The 18,106-nt window shown below is 39.1% G+C and overlaps 1 protein-coding gene across 1 annotated transcript in view; it reads right to left on the bottom strand.

The window, feature by feature from the left end:
- Positions 1-4,809: 4,809 nt before the first annotated feature.
- Positions 4,810-18,106, bottom strand: part of HTR7 (5-hydroxytryptamine receptor 7) — a 90,525-nt gene continuing 77,228 nt past the window's right edge. Inside the window, exon 2 of the mRNA XM_005896316.2 lies at positions 4,810-7,034. Coding sequence (XP_005896378.2) covers positions 6,272-7,034 — 763 coding nt within the window. The 3' untranslated portion in view covers positions 4,810-6,271. The remainder of the gene's footprint in view (positions 7,035-18,106) is intronic.

The following is an 18,106-nucleotide window of genomic DNA, read 5'->3' as shown; positions in this document are numbered from 1 at the left end:
CTCTCCCTGCCCACGTTGCCCACATGCCCTCCAAGTTGACCCCAATCTACCCAGCTTCCAGGTCCTACTAAAGACACAACCAAGGGTCTTACTGTGTCTCTGTCCACTTCTAAGTCCCTCTGTCCATACTGTCCCCTCTTCTCGGAGTAGCCCCCAACCCACCTCCACCCCTGCCATCCCTTAATCCTACTCTTTATTCAAGACCCACCCCAAAGATCACCTCCTTCATGATGATATTCCCTTCATCATGGATACTTTCTTCCTAAGACATCCCCCTGAGGCTTATTTTTCTTGTAGACATGTTTATACTACTTGATTTTATCTCGTGCTGTGTGTATTTACTGTCTACTAAGAAAACAAACAAAAATATTAGAAAGAAGCAAGTGAGGTCAATTGCCTGCCTTTCTTACTTTAAAGAGATGCTGCGAAGTTAAAATGTAGGCAAGTACAAAGCAGGAAGTGAACAAGTTATTATTAGTACTAATTGATGATTTAATAAAAATAAAGAGCTGAATTCCAGCTAGTCAATGATGAGGAAAATACTACTCAGGGGAAAGAAAATTAATGAAACAACCAACTTTTTGTTTGGCTTTGTCTTTAAGATAACATCCTACCACAGACATCCAGGGTTTCAAGAGCCGTGATGTATCTTCCCAATTTTCAACAGGACCCATTTCATCTTATTTTTTTATAATCACTCCTAAGTGATTCAAATCACTCCTAAGTGATTCCTTGCCCATAAAGACAAGGCAGATTCACCCTGAATTCCTAAGCTTCAGTACTCACCATTCAGCATTCAGGACAAGAACTCAAGATGACTCTGCTATAACTGCAATGGTTAGGGACTGTAAGAGTCTCTTTGCTAGGAAGAAGGGAGAAGGGAAGGCAGAGCTACTTGAAAACAATATTATGAAATTTTTTTACACGGAAGTATTTTAGAAATTGCTGTTCAATATTGTTCACAGTAATGGTGTTGAAGAACAAAAGTCATCCAAATGTGACACTTAAAAGCCATTTCGCTTTTTGGCAATTCAAAGCAAATCCATAAATAAAGTCATCAAATTAGGAAAAAAAAAAAAAAAAAGTCCCTGCTTCTATCACATTATCACATTTGGTTTTATATTATCAGTATTTGAATACTTGTGAAAAGGTGACAAAGACTGTAATTTAGGGTAGTACATTATAATTACCAGTGAAGTATTTATAGCCTTTTCCCTCTATTCACTCCCTAGCCAAGGAAGACTCCCGAGTGCCTGCCAGACTCCTGAGCCTCTCGTTATGCAGATCAAAAAAATGGGGAAATATTTGGAAGTAGCAATACACAGGCTAGTAGACTGTTTATACAGGAAAGGAGGAAAACTATTATATAGGAGGAAAAAAGAAAGCCAAGAAGATGGAATAGATTGTTTATACAGGAAAGGAGGAGAACTATTATATAGGAGGAAAAAAGAAAGCCAAGAAGATGGAGTTGGGGCAAAAGTAAAAGAGACTAGAACCTAAGCAGCCAGGGGAGGGGGGGTGGTGGAAAGAGGGCTGGAGAGATTGGAAGGAGCAGCCCAGAGTCTCTAGGTTGGCCAAGAAATGTGTGTGCTAGAAAGACAGGGAGGGGGAACAAAGGCTTGTAAGATTTGCTGTGAGCTATGGACTGGATGCCAGATCATTATTTCAGAGACTCGAGTAGAGTTAGAGTTGATTTGGGTTCTCCAGCTGGTGTTTACTTGAATGCGGCTGTGCAGAGCATGGACCATAGGGAGAGTTCTGGTCACTAGTCATTTACTAGCCACCACTCCCACCACGTCTACAGCCACCCCGCCCACTGGCTCTGTGAGCTTCCAGAGGCAAGGACTGCCGCTCATTTGTCCTTCTATCACTGCCATGCCTGGTGCCATGCCTTGTACACAACAGGCTCTCAAATATTTCTGGAGAAAACAAGCCAATGAAGAGATGCCTCAATTCCAACCTCTACCTTCTAATTCATTCCACATGATACCACCAAATCAGTCTCATGGTTTTGGTGACTCCGTTTTCCTTACTTGCAGAGATTTGGCCAATGGCTTCCTTCTGCCCACAGGAGGATTTCTGAACCTTAGCATTATGGACATTTTGGGCTGGGTAATTATTTGCTGTGGGGGCTGCCTGAGTAAGATAGGATGTTTAGCAGCATCCTCAGCCTCTACCCACCAGATGCTAGGAGGTCTTCCCCTTCCCTATCTGAGACAACCAGAAACATCTTCAGACATTGTCAAATGTCCCTGGAGTGCAAATTAACCCTGGTTGAGAACCATTTGCCTACACAAAAAAATCCCTAAAATTTCTGGGGCTAGAATGGAAGATCCTTCATAATTTAATTTATTTGATCTTTCCATTATGATCTCTAAATCTCCCTTACAACAATGCTTCAGTCAGCCTGTCCCTTGCATAAAGTCTCACACTGACACCTCTATAAGAAATGTCCCCTTCATGAGGAATGTCATCTCTAGTCTCCTGTAGACATAAATGCTTTGACCCTGATAGTCATACTTGAGCCCATATCCTTTAGGAAGTATTCCCTGGTCAGAGGTAAGGAAATCACTGAGTTATTTTCCTCTCCTTTGAATCTTATAGCTTTTACTGTCTCCAACTTTCCTTGTGTTCTCAACACAAAAAGAGTAAATGAGCTTGTGTGTGTGTTTACATATAGTCTGTACGATAGAAATACATGCGCTATGGCAAGAAAGACATCGTATGTTTTCTGTATCCTCCTCAATGCTTGACACAGTTATAAACAAGAATTCAAAAATGAGTCCTCCCACATTGGAAGGGAAAAGAAAACTGCCTGCCATAGAATTTTTTAAGTAGCAGCTATTCCAACTAATTAGAAATCTCCTAGAGTTAATGAATACTTAGGTCCATCATCCCAAATAATTTTAACATTCCATAATTCTAAATAAAATCAATAATTAAACATTTAAACAGAAAGAGATATAATGAGGACACAATCATTTTCTGAGACCAGGGGAGACCAAACTATGACTTGTAGGCCAAACCCAGATTGCCACCTGTTTTTGCAAATAAAGTTTTATTTGTATACCACCATATTCATTTGGTTACTTGTGTCTAGGACTTGTTGCTCACTACAAAGACAGAAATAAGTATTTTCAGTGGAGACCATATGGCTAGAAAAACTTAAAATATTCACCATCTGGCCCTTCAAAGTGAAAGTTTGCTGATCCTTGTCTTAGATTAACAGGAAAACTAATACCTAAGACTCCACACTAGCTAAAGATGCAAAGGCAAATACCTTTTGATGTTATGTTAGCTGATTTAAATACTTTTATAAAAGTCATAGCAGCATGGAAGTTAAAAATACATTTGAACACAGATGTCCTGCACTCAAATGCAGCTCCCCATGTAGACTTTGAAAAATTATTTGACCTCCCCAACAGAATGAAGATAAAGGAAACCAACCTCCCAGAAGGCTTTAAGAATTTAAATGCCATAACTCACATGGAGTGCTTAGAAGAATATCTGAGAGTGAATCATCAATAAATGTGGGTAACTATTATTTTAAACTGAAAAACCTATTTGTATGATGTTTGAAAAATTAGCATTTTTTTGAATTATGTGTGGATTATTAGCTAAAGTAATCGATAAAATTATCCCCGAGTTCTTTGACTGTGTAGAAGGAAAACTAACACAGTGGTGTTTTCTAGTTCAGCACCTCAGCGGTTCTTTCCTAGTTTCTACACTGGCTGCTTAACTGGACCCCCTGCCATCAGTCTTTTGATTTTATCTGCCCTTCCCACTGCTGCCAGAGAGACTTTCTTCAAACACACCTTTCAGCATGTTACTCCTGGGAACTGAAACCAACACGCTTTCCAGCTCCTGCGCTGAACAATTCTGGAGCCAGGCAAAAGAACCCAGTACTTGTTACAGGAAAGAGTTGCTTCTAAAACATAAGACTGCACACCAACTGAACCAGCTTACTCCTCAAGACTGACAGTTTGCTAATTAAAAGTGGTTTCAAGGTCCTCATTCAGCTGTACCCACCAATCCAAAGTTATCACAAATAAACTCTGCCCAGTCCTCACTTCTCTGCCCTAGCACTACCCAGCCCAAGCTCCCAAACTCTATCAATAACATTTGTTATGTCCTCATCAGAGAAATGACCAAGACTCCGTCAAGGAGGTGTCCTCTTAAACTGCAGTAAGTCTAATAAACTTAACTTACTCCTATTAATGGGTTTTTCTAAACATCTTCTTAGTGAACTAATGGTTAAAATCCCTAGCTCAAAACATCCACAAGCTCATTGCTACTATAGACTGAAGTCATCTGACAAGTAGTGCTACCCATGTGTTAAGAGCACATGCATTGGGCTGATTCATACCATACCTACCACTCGGACTATGTAATCTTAGGCTGCTAGTTTATGTCCCAAGCCTGTTATTCCTCTGAAAACTGGGGGTGCCAGAAGCAACTAGTTTACAGGTAGAATGATAAACACCCTGATAGCATCTGGTAGGTACTCAACAATTGTTAAAAATTATTACTTGGATTATCTATTACGTGTCAGGCACAAGATTCTACAAACAGAAATTTGGCTAAGACATGGCTCTTTCCCTGAAGGAATTTAGAACTTGGTCCTGGTGGATAAGCACTAGAGGTTGATTCAGTAAGAATCTTATAAACCTGGAAAGATCCTTGGGAATATAGGTCGCTCATTGCATATATTCTGAAACCAAAAGACTATATTCTTTTATAATGAAATTTTATTTATTTTTTGATGCAACATGGGGAATTTCCCCAACCAGGAATCAAACCTGTGTCCCCTCCAACAGAAGTTCAGAGTCTTAACCACTGGACCATCAGGGAAGTCCTTGTATTCTTTCAAAAAAGAAAATCTAACTTTTTATTATGAACAAGTTCTTATATACAAAACAGGGTATAGAATAGAAGTAAAAATAAATACCTGTGAAGCTATTTCACAGCTCAAGAATTAGCATATCTGTAGTCTTACAACTTTGAGTTCCTAGGACAGGAAATGATGATCTCTGGTTTCCCTTATCCATATTAGGGAGATGTTTCTGCCTCCTTCATCCTGGTGATGAGTTAGAGAACAAGCTGAGTTCCTTGAGGTTTTCAGAGTCGTCTGGTGTGTATCCTAGTTGGGAGCTCTGGAGTCTACCATAACCCATGAGGGTACTTTGGGACCCTGTTCCCCTGAGATAGCTGAGAGCACAGAGGTCTCCTTGGCCACCTTGATTACACATAAAAGCAGTCTAGTATATGGACAGCATCTGGAGGTAAGATTCACATGATGTGGGATCTAGACCCAGAGGTACCACTAATCATTGCATGATAGCTCACTCGCCATGACCCAGTTATGTCTTCTGTCAAAGGAAGGGACTGGCCACAATGACTGGGAGGGTCCTTCTCAGCTACAGTGGTCCAGGGTTCTCTGGCCAATTCCAAAGAACAAGGTTCAGTTAAGAGGGACACCTCTTGTCTCACATTCAACACTGATCTATTCTCTAACCAGCACCTTCTATTTCTTCAATCTAGTTTATTTCCCCTCAGTTTTCAAATATGAAAATGTCTCCTCTACCTCAAATTTAAAACAAGATCTTCATTGGACCTGATGACTTTGCTATGCTGTCTCCTTCCTTCTTTACAATACCAAATTAATCCACGTGTGTGTTATATTTCCTTACCACCATTGGCTCTTTGCGGTCCTTTTCCAGATTCCAACGTCCTATTGTAATTGCTTCTTAAAAAGTCACTAATTGCTTCCTAGACAAACTCAACAACTCTCTATCAGTTCCCAACTCCTAAAGCTGGGTCGCACTTTCTGAAAACTCTATCTATCAAGACTTTGCCCCACCCTGGCATTTCCCTACACTAACCACTCCCTACTGCCTCAGACTACTTCTTTTCTCTTTACCAGATGTAAGAGTAATAGCAACTAAAATGATATTGTTACAAGAATTAGAGCTATAAGGACCTAAGGTGAATGTTATTTTCAGAGAAAGGAGGAAAAACATCACCTTCCTTGTCAGCCATGGCATCAATTGCGATTCATCAGCAAATCAGTCTCTTCTTCCAATCCAACTGAATACCTATCTTTGGCTTTTGGAACTCTATGGGGTGGAAGACTACAGTATTCTGGACTCAAATCTGATACACTTGGGAGAAAATAAGCTTGCTACTGGTTCTGGAAGCTTTCTGCCATGTGCTTCAGAAAGGAGGTCCATGAAAGGGTTGGGGGGATAGAAGGGAACAGTGATAAATGACCTTACAGCACAAGCTCAGGTCTCTCGGGCCTCTCGGCGAGCTTCAGGGCCTCATGCATGCCTGCGGCCGAGAGTTTCCGGTTGATATTCCGGTACTGGCATTGGAGCAGGCTGCGGTAGGTGGTCCTCAGGTCCCGGTTGAAGAAGGCATATATAAAGGGGTTAATGAGAGAGTTTGCATAGCCCAGCCACAGACATGTCCTCTCCACCCACAGCGGGATGCAGCTGCAGGCGATGCCGCAGATGAAGGGCCTGGCGGTCGAGAGGAGGAAAAACGGCAGCCAGCACATGGTGAAGGCCCCGACGATGATGCCCAGCGTGGTGGCTGCTTTCTGCTCCCTCTTAAAGATGGAGATGTTTTTCCTTTCGTGTTTGAGAAGTCTCGAAAGGTTTGCACACTCCTCTACCTCCTTCTGGAGCTTCACCATGCCGTTGAGGGAGATGACGCTGTCGGGCTCCTCCGGCCGGGGGAAGCCAGGGAACTTGTGCTTGGCGGCGCTCTTCCTGGCGGCTTTGTAAATCTGGTAGTACATGAAAAGCATGACGGACATGGGGATATAAAACGCCACTGCGGTGGAGTAAATCGTGTAGCCGAAGTCCTGGCTGATCAAGCACACCTTGCCATCGTTGACGTTCTGAGCCCAGCCAAAGAGCGGCGGTAGAGTGATGGAGGCGGACAGAAGCCAGACGGAGAGGATCATCTTGGCCATGCACTTCCCGTTCTGCCTCACAGGGTACGTCAGCGGCCTCGTGATACCAAGGTACCTGGGAGAGAAGTGGGAAGAGAACACATGACTGCCGTGATCACAGCTGATCGACTGGGGAGTACCACTAGGCTATGAACCCAGGAGCTCCCTTCCTTACAGTCCCTTCTAGGCAGGCATCTGTCTTCCCATTTCACAGAAAGGTAAACTAAGGCTCTGAGAGGCTGTGGATTTTATTCCAGGTCACACAGCCAGCCAAAGGCACTGCCAGCACTCAGCCTGAGCCCTCTGCCTGTAATGCTGGGCCATGCTCTTTTTACACCTTGCAGCCTCTCACAGTCTGTGTGGTCAAGGACCAAAGACTCAACATCTGCCTTCGCCCCATGACTGCTGCCACTGAAATCAGTCAGGAACAAAATGTCAAGCCTGGTGGGATGTTGTGATACACTCTCACAGGCTAGCCAAGGTCTACCACACTCAGAGATTATTCACCCACTGATCTCCACTGTCTGAATTCAGACCAGCTCTGAGTTCATTTTCACTTCCCCTTTGCACTGAAATGAAAGCACTTCTCTAAGATCACAGAGATCTGTGAGATATTTAGGAAATCCTAGGGTTTGGGAATGGAAAGTAGCAAGTGATCATTTTTTTTTATCCCCAGAAAAATTCTCACACAAGAGTAATGTCCTAGGAGCAATCATTAGAAAATAAAAACAGCCTGCCTTGTCTTTCCAGTTCTAAGGAGGATCACAAGGAAAAGCGTAATTCTGAAAAATATGAGACAAACCCAACATTTCCTCTGTGCTTAGTTCTATAGAGAATAAATATTTCTGTGTGTCTGTTATCAAGGATTTATAATGCAAGAGAGACTAAGCAAACAGGGAAAACATAGTCAGCAAGATGTTCTGCCAAATGCTTGGTAGCTTTCAGCTTTCCAAACCTGTTTTCTTCTCTATATTTAATGGTCTTAGCTTCTATTTGAGAAGGGATTCAAAGAGCACTTGATAAGCCAAGATAGGTAAAGTCTGGCCATTCTGTTGGTTTTTTCATATATATATATATATGACATATTCTTGAAACATCAAAAGGAAAGGTACAGAGAATGACCAACTTACCAACATGTTATTTCTTGAAAGTCTGTCACTTGACGGGTTGGAGTTTAAAAAATAATCGTTTTTGTGCTAGAAATACCCTCACACATTATGCTTGAATTATCTCACAAAAGTCACTTTCATAATAAAAATTAGCATCAATGCAACACTTGCATAACGTAAAATTGAACTATAGTAACAAAAAAAAAAGCAGCAGCAGCCAGATTTGCTTATTCAGTGACAATATTCATTCATTCATCCCTTTAACAAATATCAACAGAGTTCCTTCTATATGCCAGGTGCCATTTTAAACGCTGGAAATATGAAACCAATGAAAGAGACACAAACCTTGAATGCAGGCACATGGGGAAATCCTGCAGGGGTGAACGGGACTACTGAGCTTGTGGTCATGGTAAAGTGACCCCTGACCCCTCCCCCCAAGCATGCAGGTGTCAGTGGGACCAGTTCTTCATCCTCACTCCTGCCTTCCTTTGTCCACAATAAAGCTAGCCCATGAGCACAATCTCTAGGGTTTTCAGCTGTAACTAGGATTGTGTTTTGCCTCCCAGATAGAATGAAGGATGAGAAAGAAAGGGGTTTTCCTGAGAACTCAACAGTGAGAGCTGAAAAGGGAGGGAAAAGAGAAAGGAGGAGGAAAGGAGGAAGATCAAGAGTAGGTTAGTGTGAAGTAGCTTTGGCCTGGAGAAGGCACTGGCAACCCACTCCAGTACTCTTGCCTGGAAAATCCCATGGACGGAGGAGCCTGGTGGGCTGCAGTCCACGGGGTCACTGAGAGTCGGACACGACTGAGCGAATTCCCTTTCACTTTTCACTTTCATGCATTGGAGAAGGAAATGGCAACCCACTCCAGTGTTCTTGCCTGGAGAATCCCAGGGATAGGGGAGCTTGGTGGGTTGCCGTCTATGGGGTCGCACAGAGTTGGACACGACTGAAGCGACTTAGCAGCAGCAGCAGCTTTGGCCTTATGTGGAAATGTCTGAAATTATCTGAGTTTTAAGCTATGGGGCGGGGGGCGGGGGTGGGGGGCAGGGAAGGTACATAAGGAAACCCCTGAAGCAAGATGTTAGAACTGACGAGAAGCTTAAAATCAAGCTCATCTGTGCCCTATGGCTGAATGCAGAGGTTCCACTAAAAAATAAAACCTCTCTCTGTCTTTGCTTTGGTTCAGGGGCTCTCTCCAAGTTTTTCCTGCTAAAACTCTCTTGCAGACCTCTCTTTTTGGACCTAGTTTTTGCCCTCTACCAACTCCTGTGGATGGAGCCTGGGCTCTTTCCAAGATTCCCTAGGCAGCCTTTGCTAGGACTTGGACTTTGATCATCTCCCTCTGACTGTAGCCACAGGCATAAAATGCCAACCAAGCCTGGAACTGGCTTCCAGGATTATTGTATCAACCCAGGCTGCAGGTCCAATGAGAAAGATTAGTTCATATAGTTTCTTACATGGCCACCAGATGGCACTGTCAGACCATTTTACTGGGGGTTGGGATGGTGGGTAGTTGGAGCAGTAAGTGCTGGAAGGAGGAAGGAGGATTACTCATGACAAGATGAGAAATTATACTGTATTTGTGGGGTCATATAAAAAATTAGCAAGCCTGGAACTCACAACCTGGTGAACTCTAATTCTTGAGGAAGTCGGTTCAGTTTTCTCTTCCATCCTTCACATTTTCATTACTTAAAAAGGAACTTATACCTTAAGGCTTAATTAAATTTAGCTTCTCTCTTACGTTAAGTAATATCAAATCCACAAAGATTAATCCTGAGAGGTTAATTAATTGAGTATCAAAGGACACATCAGAATATTAAATAATCTTATAATAACAGCATACTTACTCATTCTAATATATTTAGTCTGACTTATATTACATTTCAGTGATGAGGACTCAATCCTTCCTGGATATACAAATTATATTCCATAAACTTGCCTATTTTAGGCTCTATTCTATAATCACCTCAAGTAATGTTCTACAATAAGGGAATTATATTTTCTTCTTTAGTCTCCTGGGTACCATCTAAGACTTCTGAAAGCTAAAACCAACCAAAAGATGATTAGGAAAAAATATGAGTGCTCATTAAAGTGTCTGGAAATAAAATAAATAAACAAAAGTCAATAGCTTTCTTAAAAAGGATTAACAGATAATTTCATGGAAGAAAATAATTTCATTCACAACAATCAAAAAATTAAAATATCTATCTAAATCTTTTTAAATGATCAGGGCCTATATAAAAGAAAACATGAAATGCTACTGATAGACCTAAGAGAATCCCTGAATCCATAAGAAAAAAAATTATAAAAAAATCCAGTACTATAAAAGTGCCACTTTCAATTAATGTAAAAATATCATAGAAGTCTAGTTGAAAATCCTAGCAATTCTTTCGTTAGCTTGACCAAATGATTCAAGTTCATCAAGTAAATATACAAAAGTAGACAAAATCCAAAAACAATGAAAAATAAAGGCATATTTATAAAAAATAGCATAAATCCACAGACATAAAAACTGAATAATAACTATTCAGAAATAAATAGACCAATAGAACAAGATAGATCCCAGAAGTATATTCAAAAGTATAAGAGAATTTAATATCAGAAAGTAAGTAATTTTAAATCAGAGTATAAGATTAGATATTCATGAAGTCTGACAACTGGCTAGCAATTGAGGTAAAAAATAAATCTGAATTATCTTTCTTCTTATTCAAAAATAAATCCCAGATGGATGAAAGATTATCATGTAAAAAAATTAAACCCTAAGACTGCTACAAGGAAATACAGATATTTCTGCAATCCTGCCAGAGGTCATTATTAACCTTTGGATACAAAAGCTTGATATTATAAAATGATATATAAGCTTGAAACTATTGATAAATTTTTGACAAAAATTTGACACGAAAATACAGATAAATAAGAAACATTTTATTTAATTCAAAAATCACTATGCACAGAATTAAAAGTCAAATGAGAGACTTGCAGTCCAAAGAACAATATATCAATATTCACAGATCTCTTACAGGTCAGTAAGAAAAATACAACCATCCCGATAAAAATAGTGAAGCAATAAAACACAAAAGAAATAATATTCTATAAGCACTTGGAAATATGTATGACTTCATTAATAATTAAAGATATGCAAATTTTAAAATAATGTTAGAATTGGAATCACTTGTCAACTTTTAAGAAACACAAAACCCAATATTGGGAAAATGTAAAAAACAAGTGTGCTATCTTTTTGCCAGTGGGAGTTTCAACTGAGATAAAAGTTGGGGAGGGCAGTTTGGTAATTAATATACATCAGCATTTGTCTTTTAGCTCCGTAATCAAGACTTCTAGGAATCTGACTTACAAATATAATTGTACAGGTGCAAAATGGTTACTGTGCAAGGATATTCACTAAACATATAAGAAAGAGAGGAGGAAAAAGATGCAATCTAAACATCTATCGATAGATATTTTTTTGTGTGTAGGTACAGACACACAAAATGTGTAGGTATATATATCATGTTACCATTAAAAATGATGAGATACATATCTATTTATTGATATTAAAAAGCCCAACAAGAAGTGGATAGGAAATGATGATTAGCTCTAAAAGACAAGTAGTAGAATATCATATGTTGTATTAACCTGTTTATATAAATCTAGGTGTTTTCATGAGTGTGTGTGCATGTGTATGTACTGAGATGTCTAGAAAAATATCTACCAAGATAGTAACAAGAATTTTAACTGAGTTTTGGAGATTTAAAAATTTTTTCTCTTTGTTTTTTATGCTTAAGTTTTAACTTTACATAATTTTTTTAAAGTCATTTTAATTCTAAGAACAAAATAAAAGATCTAAGAGGATTCTGTGATTCCTAAGTCACATAAGTGATTTTGGCAGCAGAGATAATCTGGTTTAAAAGTCTGACAATTAAATCTTAGATAGTTTCATTTGATTCACTTTCAAAAGTGTTTTATTACATTCGTAAGTTCATACAAAGAACACAGAACTTACTGGCATCTGAAATCCTATAATTACTATATAAAGTAATACTGGTATTCAGGAAAGTGTTTGTCCAAATTATAAACTGATCCTCCACAATCTTGTATAATACAAATCTTACCATCGGTGGGGGGGGGGGGGGGGCAGCCTAGATTGATTCTAAATATTCCCTTATATGCGTGGCTAACATTTGTCAAACTAACATTTTATGCTCATTGTTAATTAGAAAGCGGGGTGCTTATAAAGCCTTCAGAATCTTATTTTTAAATGCATACAAATGTGAAAGTACAGTAAATCTCAAAGACAAAGGCAGCAAAGTATTATATAATTGAGAAATGTATGCAATTCACATTAGGGATTCCGTTAAAATGGGGTTTAGAGAAAAAGAGGATTAGAGAATTATTATATACATGGAGAGGGATTAGAATGCAAATTAACTCTGCTGCCTGTCTTCCATTCAAACTGTATAGAAATTATAGATAATGGCTCTTTAATTAAATGGCTTCTCCTGAGTTTTGTTAATATAGAATAATCATTTATGGGGTAAGGAAACTGGGTAGAATTACTCTGAAATACATTGGGTTTTTGTTTTTTTTTTTTTCTTCTAATTTTATTTTTAAACTTTACATAATTGTATTAGTTTTGCCAAATATCAAAATGAATCCGCCACAGGTATACATGTGTTCCCCATCCCGAACCCTCCTCCCTCCTCCCTCCCCATACCATCCCTCTGGGCCGTCCAGTGCACCAGCCCCAAGCATCCAGCATCGTGCATCGAACCTGGACTGGCAACTCGTTTCCTACATGATATTTTACATGTTTCAATGCCATTCTCCCAAATCTTCCCACCCTCTCCCTCTCCCACAGAGTCCATAAGACTGTTCTATACATCAGTGTCTCTCTTGCTGTCTCGTATACAGAGTTATTGTTACCATCTTTCTAAATTCCATATATATGCGTTAGTATACTGTATTGGTGTTTTTCCTTCTGGCTTACTTCACTCTGTATAATAGGCTCCAGTTTCATCCACCTCATTAGAACTGATTCAAATGTATTCTTTTTAATGGCTGAGTAATACTCCATTGTGTATATGTACCACAGCTTTCTTATCCATTCATCTGCTGATGGACATCTAGGTTGCTTCCATGTCCTGGCTATTATAAACAGTGCTGCGATGAACATTGGGGTACACGTGTCTCTTTCCCTTCTGGTTTCCTCAGTGTGTATGCCTAGCAGTGGGATTGCTGGATCATAAGGCAGTTCTATTTCCAGTTTTTTAAGGAATCTCACACTGTTCTCCATAGTGGCTGTACTAGGTTGCATTCCCACCAACAGTGTAAGAGGGTTCCCTTTTCTCCACACCCTCTCCAGCATTTATTGTTTGTAGACTTTTGGATGGCAGCCATTCTGACTGGTGTGAAATGGTACCTCATAGTGGTTTTGATTTGCATTTCTCTGATAATGAGTGATGTTGAGCATCTTTTCATGTGTTTGTTAGCCATCTGTATGTCTTCTTTGGAGAAATGTCTATTTAGTTCTTTGGCCCATTTTTTGATTGGGTCGTTTATTTTTCTGGAGTTGAGCTGTAGGAGTTGCTTGTATATTTTTGAGATTAGTTGTTTGTCGGTTGCTTCATTTGCTATTATTTTCTCCCATTCTGAAGGCTGTCTTTTCACCTTGCTAATAGTTTCCTTTGATGTGCAGAAGCTTTTAAGGTTAATTAGGTCCCATTTGTTTATTTTTGCTTTTATTTCCAATATTCTGGGAGGTGGGTCATAGAGAGGATCCTGCTGTGATGTATGTCGGAGAGTGTTTTGCCTATGTTCTCCTCTAGGGTTTTATAGTTTCTGGTCTTACGTTTAGATCTTTAATCCATTTTGAGTTTATTTTTGTGTATGGTGTTAGAAAGTGGTCCAGTTTCATTCTTTTTACAAGTGGTTGACCGGATTTCCCAGCACCACTTGTTAAAGAGATTGTCTTTAATCCATTGTATATTCTTGCCTCCTTTGTCAAAGATAAGGTGTCCATATGTGTGTGGATTTATCTCTGGGCTTTCTATTTTATTCCATTGATCTATATTTCTGTCTTTGTGCCAGTACCATCTGTCTTGATAACTGTGGCTTTGTAGTAGAGCCTGAAGTCAGGTAGGTTGATTCCTCCAGTTCCATTCTTCTTTCTCAAGATCGCTTTGGCTATTCGAGGTTTTTTGTATTTCCATACAAATTGTGAAATTATTTGTTCTAGCTCTGTGTGAAGAATACTGTTGGTAGCTTGATAGGGATTGCATTGAATCTATAAATTGCTTTGGGTAGTATACTCATTTTCACTATATTGATTCTTCCAATCCATGAACATGGTATATTTCTCCATCTATTAGTGTCCTCTTTGATTTTTTTCACCAGTGTTTTATAGTTTTCTATATATAGGTCTTTAGTTTCTTTAGGTAGATATATTCCTAAGTATTTTATTCTTTCCGTTGCAATGGTGAATGGAATTGTTTCCTTAATTTCTCTTTCTGTTTTCTCATTATTAGTGTATAGGAATGCAAGGGATTTCTGTGTGTTGATTTTATATCCTGCAACTTTACTATAGTCATTGATTATTTCTAGTAATTTTCTGGTGGAATCTTTAGGGTTTTCTATGTAGAGGATCATGTCATCTGCAAATAGTGAGAGTTTTACTTCTTCTTTTCCAATTTGGATTCCTTTTATTTCTTTTTCTGCTCTGATTGCTGTGGCGAATGTTAGGCTTTAAAAAGGTCTGTACATTCAGAAGACCTCTTCTGTGAGACCTCCTTCCTTACAGTAAGTGAAATTCATGGCAATCTCCAGCCTACATCAGTGGTTCCCCAAATTATCAGATTATCAGAATCACCAAGAAGCTGTTGAAACACAGACTCCCAGGCTACCACCCAAAGACTCCCTTTCAAGGTCTGGAGACCCTGGGCACTTTATTTGGGACTGATGTTTCTAGTTCTTTATCCCATGTACTTTTAGAGTCATTGTCCCTCATTCAGTCACAAAGACTTTACATGTACGGTATGAAGGGCTTTATTGTTACTTTATATATCTCATCTTAACCGTGTGCTTCCAGTCAGGTCTAACAAAACCATCATGAATCACATTTCCAGTGTCTCAGCCATTAGTTCTATCTTTCAGAACTGTGCTAAATGAAAATAAGATAAGCATGGTTTTTATGTCTTGATAAAGTTGTAGATTTTTTTTAATGTGTAATACACAGCAGAGTTTTGTAAAATCTTTCTGACATGAATTAAAAATAACTATATTTTTACAATAAGAAATAAATTTTCCACCATCACTCAGTACAAATATATATACTGAGTTGGCCAAAAAGTTCATTTGAATTTTTTTCTTAAGATTTTTGAAAAAACATGAAAGAACTTTTGGGCCAACCCAATATTTATTTATGCAAATTTAAAACTGATGCACATGTATGTACATCTATGAAGGTATATAGATACAGATGCATATATTTACATATATGAAATTCAAACAAAAGTTTTACTAAACCATACTTACCATTACAACTTGCAAATCACTCTCTTCTACTGTATGCTATCCAACTTCAGATTTTTTATATCTGGTCTTAATGTACTAAATTGATTTCAAGACCCAATAATGAAGCATGTCCCGAGGTTTGAAAATTGTGTTAGTTGCTCAGTCGTGTCCGACTCTTTTGCAACTCCATGAACTATATAGCCTGCCAGGCTCCTCTGTCCATGGAATTTTCCGGGCAAGAATACTGGAGTGGATTGCCATTCCCTTCTCCAGAAGTTTGCAAATTACTGACCTCCAATAAACATATGGAAAGGTGTTAAATATTATGAGTCGTGAGGGAAATGCAAAGTACAAGCACACTGAGATACACCAGCATGTATCAGAACAGTTAGAATTAAAAATAATGATGATGATGACAATAAGAATAATAAATTATGATGCCAAGTGTTTTGTGAAGATAAAGAACAACTCTGATTGTCATGCATTGCTGGTGGGAATGTAAACAGATGTAGTTACTTCGGGAAACCATTTCTTAACATCTTCTAAAGCTGAAATAAATATATGTATATATATATATATATATATATATATACATTTCTTTCTCTATGACCAGCATTCTTCTAAGTATACAATGAACACGCATCAAAATATGCATATAAGAATGTTCAAAGCAGTAGTAATGGTAATAAGCCCAAATAAAACCAACCCATTCTGCATGAATAAAAAAGTACAGTTCTACAACAGGAGAAGGGATACATAAACTGTGGTACATTTACACAGTGAATTCTATAAAACAACAAGAATGAACCAACTGCTGTATCAACATGGATGATTCTCACAAACATAACTGAACTAAAGAAGCCAAACTCGAAAGAGAACACAAGGTTCAAAAATAGCCAAGACGAATCTACGGTGACAGGGGCCAGAAGTGTCACTGCCTTGAGGGGAGAGGACATGCTCTGGAGATGTTCTGTTTCTTTACATTCCTACCAGCAGTGCAAGAGGGTTTCCTTTTCTCCACATCCTCTCCAGCATTTATTGTCTGCAGACTTTTTGATGATGGCCATTCTGACCTGTGTGAAGTGATATCTCATTGTAGTTTTGATTTGCATTTCCCTAATAATGAGCGATGTTGAGCATCTTTTCATGTGTTTGTTAGCCATCTGGATGTCTTCTTTGCAGAAGTGTCCGTTTAGGTCTTTTCCCCACTTTTTGATTGGGTTGTTTGTTTCTCTGGTATTGATTTGTATGAGTTACTTGTATATTTTGGAAATTAATCTTTTGTCAGTTGTTTCATTTGCTATTACTTTCTCCCACTCTGAAGGTTGTCTTTTCACCTTGTCTATAGTTTCCTTTGCTTTCCTTTGCAAGAGCTTTTAAGTTTAATTAGGTCCCACTTATTTATTTTTGCTTTTATTTCCATTACTCTAGGAGGTGGGTCAGAGAGGATCTTGCTTTGATTCATGTCATCAAATATTCTGCCTGTGTTTTCCTCTATGAATTTTATAATTTCTGGCCTTACATTTGGGTCTTTAATCCATTTTGAGTTTATCTTTGTGTATGGTGTTAGGAAGTGTTCTAACTTCATTCTTTTACATGTAGCTGTTCATTTTTCCCAGCACCACTTATTGAAGAGGCTATCTTTGCCCCACTGTATATTCTTGCCTCCTTTGTCAAAAATAGGGTATCCATGGGTACATGGGTTTATTTCTGGGCTCTCTATCTTATTCCATTGGTCTATATTTCTGTTTTTGCGCCAGTACCATAATATCTTGATGACTGTAGCTTGGTAGTACATTTTATCTGTGTGTGTGCATAGATCCATTCATTTTTAGCCACTCTTTTTTACATTCTTTTCCCATATGGGTCATTACAGAATATTGAGTAGAGTTCCCTATGCTATATGGTAGGTCCTTCTAAGTTATCTATTTTATCACCCTGATACCAAAACCAGATAAAGACATCACAGAAAAAGAAAATTACAGGCCAATATGACTTACAAACATGGGGACAAAATTCCTCAACAAAACACTAGCAAACTAGGTACTTCCTGGTGGTGAAGAATCCACCTGCCAACGCAGGGGACACAGGTTCCATCCCTGGTCCAGGAACTAAGATCCCACATGTTGTTGCAGTTGCTTAGCCACTAAATTGTGTCTGACTCTTTTGCAACCCAATGGACTACAGCCTGCCAGGCTTCTCTGTCCATGGGATTTCCCAGGCAAGAATATTGGAGTGTTTTTTTGTTTTTTTTTTTGGCACCACCAAGAACACTGGTGCCATTTACTTCTTCAGAGGTCTTGCTGATCCAGTGACTGAATCCACATCTCTTGCATTGGCAGGCAGTTACCACTGAGCACCAGGAAAGCCCCAAGATCCTACATGTTTTGGGGCAACTAAGCCCATGTGCCATAACTACTGAGCCAGACAGCCCTCGAGCCCACAGTCCCCAACAAAAGAAGCCGCTGCAATGAGAAGACCATGCACCACAGCTAGAGAGTAGCCCCCACTCACCACAGCTAGAGAAAGTCCG

The sequence above is a fragment of the Bos mutus genome, chromosome 26, assembly GCF_027580195.1.
Source record: "Bos mutus isolate GX-2022 chromosome 26, NWIPB_WYAK_1.1, whole genome shotgun sequence".
Classification (NCBI taxonomy): Eukaryota; Metazoa; Chordata; class Mammalia; order Artiodactyla; family Bovidae; genus Bos; species Bos mutus.
This window is presented reverse-complemented; position numbering and strand designations above follow the sequence as displayed.